The sequence below is a fragment of the Staurois parvus genome, unplaced genomic scaffold (assembly GCF_062004578.1).
Source record: "Staurois parvus isolate SC_StPar_1 unplaced genomic scaffold, SC_StPar_1.0 ptg000234l, whole genome shotgun sequence".
Classification (NCBI taxonomy): domain Eukaryota; kingdom Metazoa; phylum Chordata; class Amphibia; order Anura; family Ranidae; genus Staurois; species Staurois parvus.
In genome coordinates, this window is record NW_028318030.1 from 5,938,726 (window position 1) to 5,956,763 (window position 18,038).

General features: G+C 44.1%; 1 protein-coding gene across 2 annotated transcripts in view; it reads left to right on the top strand.

Annotated features, from left to right (window-relative positions):
* Nucleotides 1-18,038, top strand: part of TUBGCP2 (tubulin gamma complex component 2) — a 58,794-nt gene that overhangs the window by 400 nt on the left and 40,356 nt on the right. The window contains exons 2-3 of one of the 2 annotated variants that reach the window (XM_089680033.1): nt 13,161-13,323; nt 17,334-17,462. In XM_089680033.1, coding sequence (XP_089536159.1) covers nt 13,174-13,323; nt 17,334-17,462 — 279 coding nt within the window. In that variant the 5' untranslated portion in view covers nt 13,161-13,173. The remainder of the gene's footprint in view (nt 1-13,160; nt 13,324-17,333; nt 17,463-18,038) is intronic. The other variant, XM_089680032.1, reaches the window with a different exon arrangement.

The following is an 18,038-nucleotide window of genomic DNA, read 5'->3' on the forward strand; positions in this document are numbered from 1 at the left end:
CTCTGCTGATCCCCCTGCTCAGTGGTCACCTTCGGCTCTGCTGATCCCACGGTCAGTAGTAACCCCGGCTCTGTTGATCCCGCGGTCAGTAGTAACCTCGGCTCTGCTGATCCCGCGGTCAGTAGTAACCCCGGCTCTGCTGATCTCGCGGTCAGTAGTAACCCCGGCTCTGCTGATCTCGCGGTCAGTAGTAACCCCGGCTCTGCTGATCTCGCGGTCAGTAGTAACCCCGGCTCTGCTGATCTCGCGGTCAGTAGTAACCCCGGCTCTGCTGATCTCCCGGTCAGTAGTAACCCCGGCTCTGCTGATCTCGCGGTCAGTAGTAACCCCGGCTCTGCTGATCCCGCGGTCAGTAGTAACCCCGGCTCTGCTGATCCCGCGGTCAGTAGTAACCCCGGCTCTGCTGATCCCGCGGTCAGTAGTAACCCCGGCTCTGCTGATCTCGCGGTCAGTAGTAACCCCGGCTCTGCTGATCTCGCGGTCAGTAGTAACCCCGGCTCTGCTGATCCCGCGGTTAGTAGTAACCCCGGCTCTGCTGATCCCCCACGCAGTACGAACCCCCAGCTCTGCTGATCCCCCACGCAGTACGAACCCCCAGCTCTGCTGATCCCCCACGCAGTACGAACCCCCAGCTCTGCTGATCCCCCACGCAGTACGAACCCCCAGCTCTGCTGATCCCCCACGCAGTACTAACGCCCAGCTCTGCTGATCCCCCACGCAGTACTAACGCCCAGCTCTGCTGATCCCCCACGCAGTACTAACGCCCAGCTCTGCTGATCCCCCACGCAGTACTAACGCCCAGCTCTGCTGATCCCCCACGCAGTACTAACGCCCAGCTCTGCTGATCCCCCACGCAGTACTAACGCCCAGCTCTGCTGATCCCCCACGCAGTACTAACGCCCAGCTCTGCTGATCCCCCACGCAGTACTAACGCCCAGCTCTGCTGATCCCCCACGCAGTACTAACGCCCAGCTCTGCTGATCCCCCACGCAGTACTAACGCCCAGCTCTGCTGATCCCCCACGCAGTACTAACGCCCAGCTCTGCTGATCCCCCACGCAGTACTAACGCCCAGCTCTGCTGATCCCCCACGCAGTACTAACGCCCAGCTCTGCTGATCCCCCACGCAGTACTAACGCCCAGCTCTGCTGATCCCCCACGCAGTACTAACGCCCAGCTCTGCTGATCCCCCACGCAGTACTAACCTCTAGCTCTGCTGATTCTCTGGTTGCTGTTCCTCCTCTCTCTCTGGTTTCCACAATATTGCTTCCACGCTGCACAACACATGTGACATTGGTAGTTTCTCCTGCTTCAGTCTCCCAGCTCTGTTGATCTATTTCTGCTCAGTCCTCTCTCTCTGATCCCTGCTCACCTTCTGCTATAGTGTTCCCCTGTTGCATGCCATGTATACCATTTGCTAGTTGGTTCACTCCAGTCCGGACCCTGCTCACCTTTCTGCACACCAGTTGTAACATTTGCATCAGACGCTCTGAGTATACACATATGAACCAGAAGTGATGGATGATGAATCTTTTCTAAGAGCCAACTGTTGCTGTACAATTAGCGGTGCACCAAAATGAAAATTCTGTTGCCGAAACCGATAGCGAAAATTTAGAATGTATGTGGCCGAATACCGAACCGAAACATCTGCGTATATGTGGGGGTGGGGAGGCTCCATTTTTTTTTGGTACTTTCATGTATTTTTTTTTTTCTTCACTATAGCTCAGAGAAAAACTTTGTTTCTTGTAGCTCGGGGAAAGAAACTATAAATAAACTTTGTTTCTTGTAGCTGGGGAAAGTGACAGGTAATTCTCTGAGCTATAGTGAAGTAAAAAAAGCCGGGAATTGCACTTAAAAATCAACACTGATATATAGTGACAACCAGTCACCATATACACTGCTACTCTCCTGCCTTTCACCACCGTCCCCTCCTCCCTCACATCTGCAGTACACACAGTCCCCTGTATCGGCAAAATACTGATAGGGCTATTTTCGTCCAATATGTTTCGGTGGTGGAAATTTCGGTGCATCCCTATGTACAATATCAGAAACACTCTAAAATCTGATGGAAAGCCCTCCCGGAAGAGTGGGGGCTCTTATAGTCACCAGTTGGTAGGAGGGGTTAGTGGCAACATGCCTATGGATTTGGAATGGGATGTCTAGGTTTTATGGTCAGGTGTCCACACAACTTTAACCATCTAGTGCAGCCCTTCAATAAATGACTATATCTACAACTCATTAGTGTGATGATCAGTGGGAAGAATGCTCCTTATATTTGAGGTTACTGGGAAGAATTATCCCCTTAACCTCCCTGGCGGTATTCCCGAGTGTAGCTCGGGGTAAAGTTTCAGTACCACAAGCGGTAACCCCCGAGCTACACTCGGGAATACCTTGCAGCGCTGCTCCGGGATCTCTTCTGCACTTACCTTGTCCTGCGCTCCCACGATGTCCCTCCTGCAGTGTCCCCGGCAATTTCCTCCGGCCGATGACGGCATCTGTCTTATGGGTTCCGTTCCCTGCGACATCGGGACGTATGGGGGACGGAACTGGTGGGAAATTTGAAAGTTGTAAAAGTGACATTCACAAAATACACTAAAATCTCATAGTATAACATTACTGTACCAAAGCATTTCACATACATTTTGTCCCTAGTGCTTTGTCCTGTGCCCTGCCTGCATTTTTACCGTTCTTTCTGCCTGGAAACTGAGAAACGTCCATGGCGTCCAAAAAGCGTCCCTTTAGGTTAAAAGCGGTTTTAGACCAGCTAGAGAACAGCGATAGTAAATCAGAACCACTTGCAGAATTGAGTGATGATTCGTGGGGAAATTCGTTATCAGACACTGAAAACGATTTTGCGACTTTGCTCAGTGATGTGCGAACTTGGCGTTATATTTCAAATTTCAGTGTTTTTGGTTTGATTATATTATTTAACTTATTATTATTTTTTATGATTATTATATTATAATTTATGATTTCGTGTTTCAAATTTTAACATACCCGGGATGTTTACTAGACTTGTTCGGACAGATTTCAGTGAGTTATTCCTAAAAATTACAGGCCTACAATAAAAAAAATACATATTTCCATGCAAAAAAATGTACCACTTTGAGCACAGAAATATGGACATAATCAGACCGCTAAGGAGGCTACTGATAGCTACAAAGATCAAAGGTGTCAGTGGGAACTTATCTGAGATGCAGAAATTGCTCAAGGAACCCATAGCAACCCCTGGAGGAATCCTGGTTGAGAAACCCTGATCTAGTGTATGAGTAGGAAATATGTGTTCGTTTGCTTCAGAAAGTATAACTTGTTAATCAAAAGGGAGACAGAATAACTTTTTTTAATATGTATTTTTTATACAGCGGCTGTATTAGCTTTAAATCTGTATGGAAAGGTTTGCTTTTTCGTTTCCCAGTGCATCCTGGGATATCTCATACCTGCAATACCTCCTGAACAAAGTAAAACTACAGCTGAATAACAGCCTCAAAAAAGCTGCAGGTGCTGATAGCAAGCTTTTTTTTTGGACTTTTATGGAGGCTTCGGAGACGCTGTAAAGCACCAAGAAAGGACATGGGGTATAATTTTTGAAGCAAACGCAACATGTAACTATTTTATTTAGTGACAGGGGCTTTGAGTGGCATTCAGAGCACTTTAACCACTTGCCCTCCAGAGGATTTACCCCCCTTCCTGACCAGTCCATTTTTTGCGGTACGGAGCTGCATTACATTAACTGACAATTGCGCGGTCATGCGACGCTGCACTCAAATACAATTTGTGTCCTTTTTTTTCCCCACAAATGGAGCTTTCTGTTGGTGGTAGTTGATTACCTCTGCGTTTTTATTTTTTGTGCTATAAACAAAAAAAGACTGACAATCTTTTTGACTTTTTGCTATAAAACATATCCAGTAAAAAAATTAGAAAAATCAAATTTTGTCATAAATTTAGGCCAAAATGTATTCTGCTCAGGGGCAGACTGACCATTTGGAAACTTGGGACCCATGATCCCCTATTGCCCAGGGGCCCCATGAGTTGTCAGTTTCTGCTACATGTCACAGTGAGAGCTTTGAAAATGTGGAATAGACTCCCTCAAGAGTTGGTTTGGCCAGTTCAGTGGATTGCTTTGAAAAAGGCCTGGATTGTTTCTTAGATACACAGAATATAACTGGATACTAACATTTCTAGGTAAAGTTGACCCAGGGAATATCCGATTGCCTCTCGGGGGATCAGGAAGGAATTTTTTTGCCAGCCTCTTGGGGGATCAGGAAGGAATTTTTTTTCCCAGCAGGAGCAAATTGGATCGTGTTTTGCTGGGTTTTTTTTTTATGTATGTGTGTGTATATGTATGTACAGTGGGGATCGAAAGTTTGGGCACCCCAGCTAAAAATTTGTATTAATGTGCATAAAGAAGCCAAGGAAAGATGGAAAAATCTCCAAAAGGCATCAAATTACAGATTAGACATTCTTATAATATGTCAACAAAAGTTAGATTTTATTTCCATCATTTACACTTTCAAAATAACTGAAAACAAAAAAATGGTGTCTGCAAAAGTTTGGGCACCCTGCAGAATTTATAGCATGCACTGCCCCCTTTGCAAAGCTGAGACCTGCCAGTGTCATGGATTGTTCTCAATCATCACCTGGGAAGACCAGATGATGTCAATCTCAAAGGTTTTAAATGCCCAGACTCATCTGAGCTTGCCCCAACAATCAGCACCATGGGTTCTTCTAAGCAGTTGTCTAGAAAACTGAAACTGAAAATAGTTGACGCTCACAAAGCTGGAGAAGGCTATAAGAAGATAGCAAAGCGTTTTCAGATGTCAATATCCTATGTTCGGAATGTAATTAAGAAATGGCAGTCATCAGGAACAGTGGAAGTTAAAGCAAGATCTGGAAGACCAAGAAAAATATCGGACAGAACAGCTCGCAGGATTGTGAGAAAAACAATTCAAAACCCACGTTTGACTGCACGATCCCTCCAGAAAGATCTGGCAGACACTGGAGTTGTGGTACACTATTCCACTATAAAGAGATACTTGTACAAATATGGTCTTCATGGAAGAGTCATCAGAAGAAAACCTCTTCTACATCCTCACCACAAAAATCATCGTTTGAACTTTGCAAATGAACATATAGACAAGCCTGATGCATTTTGGAAACAAGTTCTGTGGACCGATGAGGTTAAAATTGAACTTTTTGGCCGGAATGAGCAAAGGTACGTTTGGAGAAGAAGGGGCACAGAATTTAATGAAAAGAACCTCTGTCCAACTGTTAAGCATGGGGTTGGATCAATCATGCTTTGGGGTTGTGTTGCAGCCAGTGGCACAGGGAACATCTCACGAGTAGAAGGAAAAATGGATTCAATAAAATTTCAGCAAATTTTGGATGGTAACTTGATGCCATCTGTGAAAAAGCTGAAGTTAAAGAGAGGATGGCTTCTACAAATGGATAATGATCCTAAACACACCTCGAAATCCACGGGGGATTACATCAAGAGGCGTAAACTGAAGGTTTTGCCATGGCCTTCACAATCTCCTGACCTCAACATAATTGAAAATCTATGGATAGACCTTAAAAGAGCAGTGCGTGACAGACAGCCCAGAAATCTCAAAGACCTGGAAGACTTTTGTAAGGAAGAATGGGCAAAGATACCTCAAACAAGAATTGAAAGACTCTTGGCTGGCTACAAAAAGCGTTTACAAGCTGTGATACTTGCCAAAGGGGGCTGTACAAGATATTAACTCTGCAGGGTGCCCAAACTTTTGCAGACGCCATTTTTTTGTTTTCTGTTATTTTGAAAGTGTAAATGATGGAAATAAAATCTAACTTTTGTTGACCTATTATAAGAATGTCTAATCTGTAATTTGATGCCTTTTGGAGATTTTTCCATCTTTCCTTGGCTTCTTTATGCACATTAATACACATTTTTAGCTGGGGTGCCCAAACTTTCGATCCCCACTGTATGTATATATGTATGTATATATATGTTCTGCTAAGCAGAGCAATACAAAGCAGCCTGCTGGTGCTGACAGGGGAAAGATCTGTATTGTTTATATACAAACCTCTCCCCTCTCAGTGTTCCTTGGAGATTGCCGGGTGCAAGCGGAAAATCTCTGGTGGGGATCTGGTGACAGCTGTAGCCGCCAATGGTGGTGCAGATAGGACAGTGAGTGCTCCCCCTACCCGGAAATGCAAAATCATGTATATATATGTGTTTTTGCACAGCCCTGCCACCCTGTAGCAGTAGTTCTGCTATAGGGCAGTTGGGAAGAGGTTAAAAAAACATGTCTAAAGCTGCATTTTGAAGAAAGTGTAAACAAGCCCTAATAGTCCTATCACTGTACTGATTAGAGTACAGACCATTAATTGCTCATAGCACCTTATATTGCAGAGCTGGGGGGTTGTGATCACTGATCAGTATCCCGCAAAAGCTTGTGTCCTTCCACTGACCGCTGTAGATAATGAAGGTCCAGTTCACAAATCTTTAGAGCCCTTCACACGGGTTGATTAGTAGATTAGTAGTTTATTTGTGAACAGATCCTGCAGAATCAGAGCCGAATGGAGCAGCTGTCACTTGTGTGAAACTGTTCAGTTTTCCTGTAAAAAGTTCTGAACAGCCAGGGAGTCTTGGTGGTTATGTGACCATTGTCCCGCCGCCTACTGATTGTTAGTGGGGACTAAGAACTGTCTGCTAGTGAGCAGCTCTCAGTGCAGGAACATCAACCCAGTGACATATGTTTTCTGCAGGTGGCAATGTGCTAATCACGGAGCTTAACAAACCCATGTTATGTCTGTGGGCAGGTGGCTGTAAATAGACATATGCTTGTTTACATCCTTTTATCACTGATCCATCATGTTAAAGTATATGTGAACCCTTAGGTCTTTTTCTCAGGAAGGGTCTGATCACATCCACCTGCCAGTTATCCAGGCAGATCTGATCAGACCCTTCATCCATTCCTATAATCTGGCGGGAGTAAAGAGACTTGTACCTACCAATCTGATCTAAAAAAATGGGTTTTTCTTTACCATAGAGAGGATTCTGCGATCATCCACCACTGTTGTCTTCCATGGACGTTCATGCCTTTTTATGTTGCTGAGCTCACCAGTGTGTTCTTCTTTCCTCAGAATGTACCAAATTGTTGATTTGGCCAAATCTAATGTTGCTGCCAACTCTCTGATGGATTTGTTTTGTTTTTGAAGCCTTACAATTTATTTATTTATTTCAGGTACTTATATAGCGCCATCCATTTACGCAGCACTTTACATATATATTGTACATTCACATCAGTCCCTAACCCTCAAGGGGCGTACAATCTAAGGTCCCTAACTCACATTCATATACAGGGGCCAATTTAGACAGGATCCAATTAACCTACCAGCATGTCTTTGGAGTGTGGGAGGAAACCGGAGTACCCATGCAGGCACAGGGAGAACATGCACAGCAGAGTGGCTAAGTGGTTAGCACTTCTGCCTGGCAGTACTAGGGTTGCCGGTTCAAATCCCAACCACAGCACCACCTGTGCCTGCGTGGGTTTACTCCGGTTTCCTCCCACCTCCAAAGACATGCTGGTAGGTGAATTGGCTCCTGTCTAAATTGTCCCTAGTATGTGTATGCATGAATGTGAGTTAGGGACCTTAGATTGTACACCCCTTGAGGGTTAGGGACTGACATGAATGTACAATATATATATGTAAAAGTGCTGCGTAAAATTGATGGCGCTATACAAGTACCTGTAATAAATAATAACATGCAAACTCCAGGCAGGAGGTGCCGTGGCTGGGATGGCCTGTTTCACTTGCATGGACAGCTTCTTTGAATGCATGATGTAGGTTCACAGCAATAGATTCGAAATGCAAATAGCACACTTATGCAGGCCATAGATGGGTTGAAAACTGCGCGTTTTTTCGAACGATAAACAAAAAATCGGTCGTTCGTTAAGCCGACGTTACCACCGATTACAAAATCGGTCAACCAAGTCATAAAGTTCACCCCATATAACAGCCAAAACGTTTGTTCCTTCCAGGTCACGGCTCCTGCGCATATTTTTTTTCGTTAAAACAATCGTATGATTTGGCCATCATTGCTGCAAAAATTGGTCGTTTTCCACGAATTTTCCAACATGACCGATAATCCAAAAGTGCAAAAAACCCCAAAACCGGCCGACCAATTAACCCACTAACAGTGTGAAAATCAGCCGATTAATCTTTTGGACAAAAAATCGGCTGATTTTCGAACAGTATATGGCCGGCATTAGAATCAACTCCAGACCTTTTACCTGCTTAATTGATGAAGAAATAACAAAGGAGTAGCCCACACCTGGCCATGAAACTGCTTTTGATTCAATTGTCCAATTACATTTGGCCCACTGAAAAAGGGGGGTGGTGGCTACTCCTAAGAGCTGTAATTCCTAAACCCTTCCTCCAATTTGGATGTACATACCCTCAAATTAAACCTGAGAGTGTGCACTTTCAATCCATATCCATTATATAACTATAGGTTGAATATGTTTTGGTAAATACCTGAAAAACTAAAGTTGTGCCTGTGTCCAAATATATATGGACCTAGTTGTATGAGGCAGCATCTTGCTGAAGTCCACCGCCGCACTGCCACATATAGGAGTAATCTAATGGAGGAGAGCTGCAAGTTAGCTGTAGATAATCAAAAGTCTTTAGTTGGGCCTACATTGGCCTTGGTGCAGCAGCTCTCCACAAAGCAAAAGGGCTCACCAGGCTTTAGTAATCTGTGTGGATTGAAACCAGAATGAGCATTCATTAGGGCTGCAAAACAACAATTTGTTTGACCCCCTATTTGTGTCTTTTCGTATCTCTGAAGAAGGGGGATTGTTTGACCCCCAAAACATGGTGGCTTCTCATGGTTATACTTTTGCCGTTCACATATTAATAAAATGCATATTTTGCGCTCCTTCTGGTTCAGATACACATATGTGTAGGATTAGTGAGAAGGGGTTAAATGTCATTTTATGCTAAAAATAATTGTGTGGGTTTTTTTTAAGAAGTTTCCTTAATTATCTGTACCCTGGTGTGTTAGCTTTGTGAATTGAGTCCTTTGATGGGAGAAGCTTTTTGAAACAAGGATAACATTATTAAGAGATTTTGCTGTGCTGTATAGTTTTTATTAAAGTGGTTGTAAACCTCAGACATGAAATATGAACAAAGCAAATCCCTCTATAGTGTGTACTTGTCTCTATCCAGAGTCCTAAGTGTCATTTCTGTCTGCTGCTTTGTTCCTCTGCTATCCGCATGAGTCACTTCTGACAAGTTTTCTTGACACCAATAGAAAAAAGGTGACGGGAGGGACCTTCAACAGATTGACAGTCTCAGCTCTGTTCCTTTGAGCTGTGTGAAGGGGGTGTGTCTATTCCCTCCAATCAGCTCTTAGAGCTCTCCTTGCTGTGCTGTGCAGTGTCATTTCATCTGCTCACCCCCTTTTTTCCTGATTTCTCTTATAAATTCACAAATTCAGCACTTTGAATTGATGTAGAGAAGACTGCAGATAAACAGGTACAACTTCTGTAGGGTGATTTGTTTAATCTCTGTGTATCAATCACTTCACTCAATATATGTAAGGGTTTACAACCACTTTAACAAATTATATTTTTGTGTGCTTTTGCCTGGTCTGGACTGGTTATCTGGTCATAAGGACTAGTGGGTATTTTTGGCTCGTGGGCCACTTGGATGCTATATTCAGTGCCTTCAAAAGCTGGTCACACACTATACAAATGGATTGCACAATCTCCTTTAGATTTACCAAAACTGTGTAATATTAGAGCAAACCTAAACAGTCCAATCACTCTGTAGCCAATCAGGCAGGCCCTTGCATTACATAGTAGATTGTGGCACTAAAGAAAATTGTACAATCAGATTCTATAGTGTATGTGCAGCTGTGGGCTGTAGCTGAATGACTGTTTGAAAAGTACCACCAAGTTTTTTTTTTTTTGTTTTTTTTTACTTTAAAGTTGACTCTCCCTTTCTCTCTGTCACTTTGCTCACTTTTCATATCAGCATTTTATTATTTATTTCAGGTACTTATATAGCACCGTCAGTTTACGCAGCGCTTTTACATATATATTGTACATTCACATCAGTCCCTAACCCTCAAGGAGTGTACAATCTAAGGTCTCTAACTCACATTCATACATACACATACTAGGGCTAATTTAGACTGGATCCAATCAACATGCCAGTATGTCTTTGGAGTGTGGGAGAAAACCGGAGTACCACACAGGCACAGGGAGAACATACAAATCCCTGGCAGGTGGTGCCGTGGTTGGGATTCGAACCAACAACCCTAGTGTTGCCAGGGGGAAGTGCTAACCATTTAGCCACTGTGCTGCCGCTAGCATGTTTCTTGAACTGCAGCACAACCAATGGGCTCCTTGTGCTGCTTCTACCATCCCCGGTCTGAGATCTGCTGTACAGTGCATTGCAGGAAACTGATACCAGGTCAAATTCAAGAAAACTGCTAACATTTAAAAACTATATATATTTAGGGATGTACCAATACAATGGTGCATTCATTTGTGTCCTTTATATTTGCCTAGAGTTCAGCTTTACCTAAAACTAGGAAACAGTAAAAATGTTATATATTTTTTATTTGTAAGAAAACATAACAGTTTGATTTATTTTAGTTATTTTTTTTTATTACAGGTATCAGGGGTGTGAAAATTTATGAAAAAACTACTTGTCCAGGGACTAAATCGGTGCCCCAATCTACTTGTCCCTCATGACAATCTACTTGTCCAGATAAAAAAATAAATACATTTTAACTGTATTTAAATTGGAGGTGATGTTAGGAATGTCTGGGGCTTTTAAAAACAAAAGGGGCTTTAAGGCAACTTAAACGTTTAATATTTTTAACATTGCGCTGTATATCTCCTCCTCTCCTCAATACCTGTCTCCAGCACCGCACCTGGGGACTAGCAAGGAGAGGGGAGACCTTGCAGTATAATGAGCACCGATTGGCTGCTCGTCAGGAAAGGGTGGATCAGGGCTTATTCTTTATCTCTTTTGCTGCCAGAGCCATTTTTGTATTTTTTGCACAAGTTTAAAAAAATAATTTTAGGCCTGAAGATTACATAAAACCCCCAAACATTATATTTTTTCTGAAAGCAGAGACCCCAGAGAATAAAATAGTGGTAGTTCCATTGTTTTATGTCGCATGATATTACCGCAAAATTTCAGTAAGAAATACAAGTAAATTAATTTTAGGGCACAAAAAAAAGCAATAAATTACCCTATTTTTTGTAAAATATAAAAGATGAGGTTGCAGTGAGTAAATAGATATCCAACTTGTCAAACCTTAAATTTGTGCGTGGTCATGAAATGGAGACAAACTTCAGTACCCTATATTTTCTATAGGTCGACACTTTTAACCACCTCCCGCCCGCCATATAGTAATATGACGGACGCAAGGTGGTTCTCTTGTTCTAGGAGGACGTCATGACGTGCTCCCATTCTCACCGCGCATGCACGGCTCCGGGAGCGTGCAGCACGGCGATCGGCGGTGCGCTGTGTCCCTTGGACACAGCGGATCACCGATCACGGAAAGAGCCGAAGATGTCGGCTCGGTCATGTGATCAGCTATGTCCAATCACAGCTGATCACATGTAAACAGGGAAATGCCGGTAATCGGCTTTCCGCAGAGGGGACATGTACACTGATCATCAGGGCACTGATGATCAGTGTAGCCCCAGCAGTGCCACTTGTCAGTGTCCATTAGTGCCTCGTATCAGTGCCACGTCAATGCTACATATCAGTGCCTACCAGTGCACATCAATGCCACATATCAGTGCCCATCTGAGCTGCCTTTCAGTGTCACCCATCAGTGCCAGTCAGTGCTGCCAATCAGTGCTGCCAATCAGTGCTGCCTATCAGTGCTATGTATCAGTGCCCATCAGTGATGCCCGTCAATGCCACCTACCAGTGCCTCCTCATCAGTGCCACCTATCAGTTCCCATCAGTGCAGCCTCATTAGTGCACATCAGTGAAGGAGAAAAATCACTTATTTACAAAATTTTTGAACAAAAACTAAGAAACAAAATTTTTTTTTCAAAATTTTCAGTGGTTTTTGGTTTAAGAAAAAATAAAAAACCCAGAGGTGATTAAATACCACCAAAATAAAGCTCTATCTAACACAAAACAATTTCATATGGGTACAGTGTTGCATAACCGCACAATTTTGCCCTCTAGGCTTGTGGTTAAAGCCCCTTATAGGTCACTAGTTTAGCGCTATGGAGGAGGTCTGGTGCTAGAATTATTGCTATCATTTTGGCGTGTGCGGCGATATGTAACATGTGTATCACAATCGACATTGTCATTCGTAGGCACCCCAGTGTGTGCTTTTACGTGCGTATATATGGGGGGGGCCTCAATTTTTTTTTTTGGGGGGGAAAGGTATGTGCTTGGTTGTAACTTTCGTTTTTTACAATTAAAAAAAACACAAAACTTTTTTAAGTCCCCTATGTGATGATTTTTTGGTGACAGGTTCTCTTTATTAAGGCATCCAGAGTCAAAAAGACCCTGCATGTCTCCCCAGTACTCCACTGAATGTAATGTGGTGCACATCGCACTGCATTACATTCTTTCCTGGCTTCCATGGCTGGGAATCTCTCACCGGGGACCTGGAAGTGACATCATAACGTCACTTACGGGTCAGGACAAGAAGGGGAGGGCATTGGACGTGTCTGCTCTCCTTCCCCCCTCTAGCCGACGCAATGAGCCGGTCCTGGGCAAGTGGAGCCTGGGAGAGACTGGCACTGTGTGTAAGCAATCGGCGGCAGCGCTGCCGCCCAAATGCTTCCACTTGACAGCTGAGCCTGCTGCTTGCCCGCAGCAGAGCTAAAGGTAGAATAAAACTACCTGCCCGGTGCCCGGAACTACATGTCCCGATCGTCGGGCGATAGGAATCAAACATCCCTGCAGGTATGTATATTGTGCAGCAATTTGCACAGTTTTTTATGTACTGTAAAGTCACATCAGTCCCTGCCCGCCAGGAGCTTTCAATCTAAGTTCCCTATTTCATGTCCATACAGTACATAGGCATATTAGGGCCAATCTAGGCAGAAGCCTAATAATCTATTACCCAGTGTATTCATGTATGATGTGATTGAACCATGATAATTCTTACTTTCCTTGTTAAACCAGCAGATGTTTCACAATGAGTGAATTCCGAATACATCACGATGTGAATGAGCTAATCAGCTTGCTCCGTGTTCATGGAAGTGAGGGAGCAGAGCTTTACATTGACCTGCTGCAGAAGAATCGCACCCCGTATGTCACCACAAGCGTCTCTGCCCACAGTGCCAAGGTAATATGCTGTTTTCATTCCATACTGATTTAACATGGGAAATCACCCTCCAAAAATATGTATAGCATTCTTTAAAAGAATAAAAAAAATGTTAAAGTTGTTGTAAAGGAAAAAGGTTATTTACCTTAATCCATTCTCATTAAAGTAAAAAATGACCCTACAATAGCAGGCCCCCCCCCCTCCCTAACACTTACCTGAGTCCTGTATCAATCTGCGTTATGCCCAGCTTTAGTTCTTCTCCCGGCTCTCACAGACCTGGCTGAGAGCATCTGGAGGCATTGGCTTCTGCTGCTGTCAGTCAAATCCTGTTAGGAGGTGGCGGGGTCAAGCCTTGCTGTTTGTCTATGGACGCAAAGCCTGTCTCTGGAGTGAGCCCGCATGTCCCTCCTTCCCCCAGTAAGCAGCTTGCTAGGGGGGCAGACCTGGGGTACCCCGCTGGCGCTCTCCACTCCACAAGAGGTGGTTCCGGTCCACTCTGCAAAACTATTGCACAGAGCAGGTAAGTATAACATGTTTGTTATTTTGATAAGAAGAAAATGAACCTATACAACTACTTTTAACAATATAATACATACAGTATGGCCTTACAAGAAACCTGTCATGGTTCAAACATTGAGGTTGCCTTTAGAGAGCTTTCCTGAGGATGTTAATTGCCTGGCTGTCTTGCGAGGCCATTGAACTTTGAGATCTGAGTCTTGGAACAACTGTACAAGACAGGGTGTTTTGATTTTTCTGACCTGCAGCTGACTCTGGGTCAGGGGCTCAATAAGCTATAAATGTACTGACTCCCCAAGACAGCCAGTCAGCAATGACAGACCCCTATAACTTTTGACCATTTTATAGTAGAACTATAGGCAAAACCTTTTTGTTTTCATTCTGGTTAGAGTAAAGGAGGGTTAGTTGTCAGTTTTTTGCCATCTGTGTACTGTAGAGGAGATTTACTTTCTCTTCCTGTCCCATAGCCAAAAGAGGAAGTGAGAATCTATTTAGGCCCACAGGTCACCAGTACTAGTGTCCTCATTGAAAGATTTCCTAATTTGGGGACAACCCTAAACTTGAGATTTTCTTTTACTTTTGATGAAAAAAAGATAATCGGGACAAATAGGTTGAATCTCTCTAACGGGTGAACAGGCAGCAATAAAAACTTAATATGTATTCTAATCCATCTCTACTCTGTCCAAAACTGAAAAAAAGGATTGCCTTTTAGTTATACTTTAAATTCATTAATATGTTGAAACTTAAACCAGAGCTGCAGTCAAAATCTAAAAATAGAAAAGTCAGCAGCTACAAAAACTGTAGCTGCTGATTTTTAAAAAACAGAAATTCACCTGGCCCTCGATCCAGCGGTGTCCTCACCGCAGCTGGTTTCACCGGCCTCTCTCCCCAGCGCCGGCATCTTAAAGTGGTAGTAAATTCTTTTTGTAAACTTTCATCTACAAGTAAACTTGTAGGTAAAATGAATATGCACCGTTTAGGAGAAATTCACTCTTTGAAAGCCAGAGCATGCGCTGTGAAGGAATGGCATAGTTGTGCTGTTCCTTCAGAGCACTGCTGTGGCCAGGGACTCCCATGCATGCGATGTGATGTTACCGCGGCTCTGTCAGTCAGACGGCCAGAGCTTGCGAACCCAGAAGGAAGACCAGGGGACGATGGAAGCCTCTGCAGCAGTGACAGTGTGCCACTGGAGGGATTCATTTTAAAGTAAGTCCTTCATAATGTGCTAGCATGCGATGCATACAAGCACATTTTGGCATTACCTTGGGGATTTTTCAATTTTTTTTTGGTGCAGTTTACTACCGCTTTAAGGCTACGTTCACACTAGCCTTGTGTGCAGGCGGCAGAGAGGCGTTTGGGAAGCGTTTTTACCGCTTCCCAAACGCCTCTGCCAATTCTGCACATTACAGCACATGGTGCTGTTCTAACAGGAGCGTTTGCGTCGCGTTGCGTCGCGGCAAAACGGACGCCTCTGGTCGAGTCAGGAGGCTTTGAAGCCTCCTATTCTCGTCTATGGTGCCGCTCCGCAAACGCCCGGCCGGCGTTTGCGGTGCGGTTGCGACGCGGTTGCGGGTTGTTTGCGGAGCGGTAACACCACTCAAATGCATTATAGGCGTTTGTGGGGCGTTATTAACGCTCGGCAAACGCCTAGCAACCGCCGCTAAACCGCGCATGCGGCGTTTGCGGAGCGTTTGCCGAGCGTTAAAAACGCTCCGCAAACACCGGACCAACGCTTGCCAAACGCTATAGGGGCGTTTGGCAAGCCCTAAGTGTGGTCACCCGGCTGTGACAGCTTGTAGTGTCACAGCCAGGTGCCCACTGTGCATGCGTGAGTAGTGCTGCGCCTTCTGAATAGTGTCCTGCATGTGTACCAGAAGACTATGGGCAGGGAGGACAACTTCCGCTTCCAATCCCCTAGACGATCACAGCGAAAGTGGGAGTGCGTACCTTGCAAAATCGGGTACCCGCTTCCCAAAGGGAGCTGGGGACGAGGCCTTAAAGCGAAACGTCCCCTTTTAGGTGGAGCTCAGCTTTAAATCATTTTCCACCAGGATTTTTAGCAAAAATCAGGTGAGGAAGTTGATTTCCAGGCTTTGCCTGTTGAGAGGCCTACAAGCTGTGCAAATAAGTGGCAACCACCCCAATCTATACCTAGCCTCCACAGTAAGGTGCACATGGAAGGGGCTTTGCACACTCCATCTTTTGAGGAGGAATGGGTTCCCTCCAGGCAAACTTGCCTTTATTTATCCTTTGATATATGTGCTCCAACTTGGAGACTCTGAAAATGATAGTCAGGAGTGCCATATACAGAGGAGCCTTGGCTAGGAACTGTGGCTTTCACATAGATGCAAATTGCAAATGTGTGTGACTAAAACCTGTTTTAAAGTAAACTGTTAGAGCTTATTTGGTTTTGTTGCAAGCTAGCTGTAAAGTGTGCTGGGAAACTTTCTGTTGGGAGACTTGGCATTTGGCCATGATGGGGTGGGCTGAGTAGGAGGCTGCACTAGGTGCCGTTTATATCTGATTGCAATTTATACTTTCACCTGTTTTTTCCCCTGATAGAGTTCTTTTAAAATGGATATGTAAAAGCTGCTGATTTCGAATTTTGAAGAGTGCTAAGCTTTGCGTTGACTCTTTTAGGACCCTACTGTGTGAAAGCCTAGTGTCAGATCAACAATGTGCCTATTGTTTCATAGTTTAATAGCAAGAGTCACAATACAGAAACAAAAGTACACTATATTGCCACAAGTATTGGGCCAGCCCTCCAAATCATTGGATTCAGGTGTTCCAATTACCTCCATGGCCACAGGTAAAATCAAGCATACAGAAACATTTTGGACAATTTCATGCTCCCAACTTCATGGGAAGAGTTTGGGGATCATAAAGACATGGATGAGTGAGTCTGGAATGGAGGAACTTGATTGGCCTGCACAGCGTCCTGACCTCAGCCCGTTAGAACACCTTTGGGATGAATTAGAGCGGAGACAGCGAGCCAGGCCTTCTCGTCCGTCATCAGTGCCTGACCTCATAAATGCGCTTCTGGAAGAATCTGGTCAAACATTCCCAAAGACACACTCCAAAACCTTGTGGACAGCCTTCCCAGAAGAGTTGAAGCTGTTATAGCTGCAAAGGGTGGGCCAACCCAATATTAAACCCTATAGAGTAAGACTGGGATGCCATTAAAGTTCATGTGCGTGTGAAGGCAGGCGTCCCAATACTTTGGAAGTATAGTGTATAATATATCATTAATAATACACTGGATATTAGAAAATCATAATTGTACAGAGTCAATTGTAATCATACAAACCTTGAGAAGAAACCAAATGCTTTAATAGAGTTGTGTAAAACCATAAATATATCACCCTAGTTTTTATGATCCACATGGAAATTAAAGTTCTGAAAATGTAACGGTTAATACACATAAAAAGGTGTTACATAGAGTACCTCACGTTTTTTGTGAGACAGATTAGAAATCCTTAGTACATATTGTATTAATCCAAAATGTATATATGTAGGTGAAAATAGCTGAGTTTTCAAAGACACCAGAAGATTTTCTTAAGAAATATGAAGAGTTAAAATCTAAGAATGCCCGTAATCTGGACCCGTTGGTCTACCTACTTTCCAAGCTCACAGAAGACAAGGAGGTAAGCCAAGACAATATTTTAATGCTGTTTACACCATCCTGCTCTCTATGTATCAGATCTCATGAAACCTCAGTGGTGTCTAGGTTCTGCTTCAAAACATAACTTGCACAATAATATCATCCACAGACAAAAGATGGCGGAAATAATTATATTTACCAGTTATGTGTATAGGCCTCAGGGTTGTTCAATTCATATTGCCTAACGCCCGGGACCTGTAGTTCCGGGCACCAGGCAGGTAGTTTTTTTTTTTTGTTTGTTTTTTTTTTTACCCCTTAGCCCTGCTGTGGAAGCATTTAGGAGGCAGAGCTACTGCCTAATTGCTTTCACACAGCCCACTACGGTGCCAGCCTTTCCCCCTGCCTGCTATATTTCCCAGGCTCCGCTTGCCCATCTGCAGGCCCGGGACCAGTTCGGGGGCTGCCAATGGGTATATGGGAGGGAGGAGAGCAGACACATCCGCTCCCCTTCTGTTCTGACTCGGAAGTGTGTGTGACGTTACTTCCAGGTCCCTATTGATAGATTCCCGGCCATTGAGGCCAGGAAAGAATGTAATGCAGTGTAATGCAGTGTAATGCA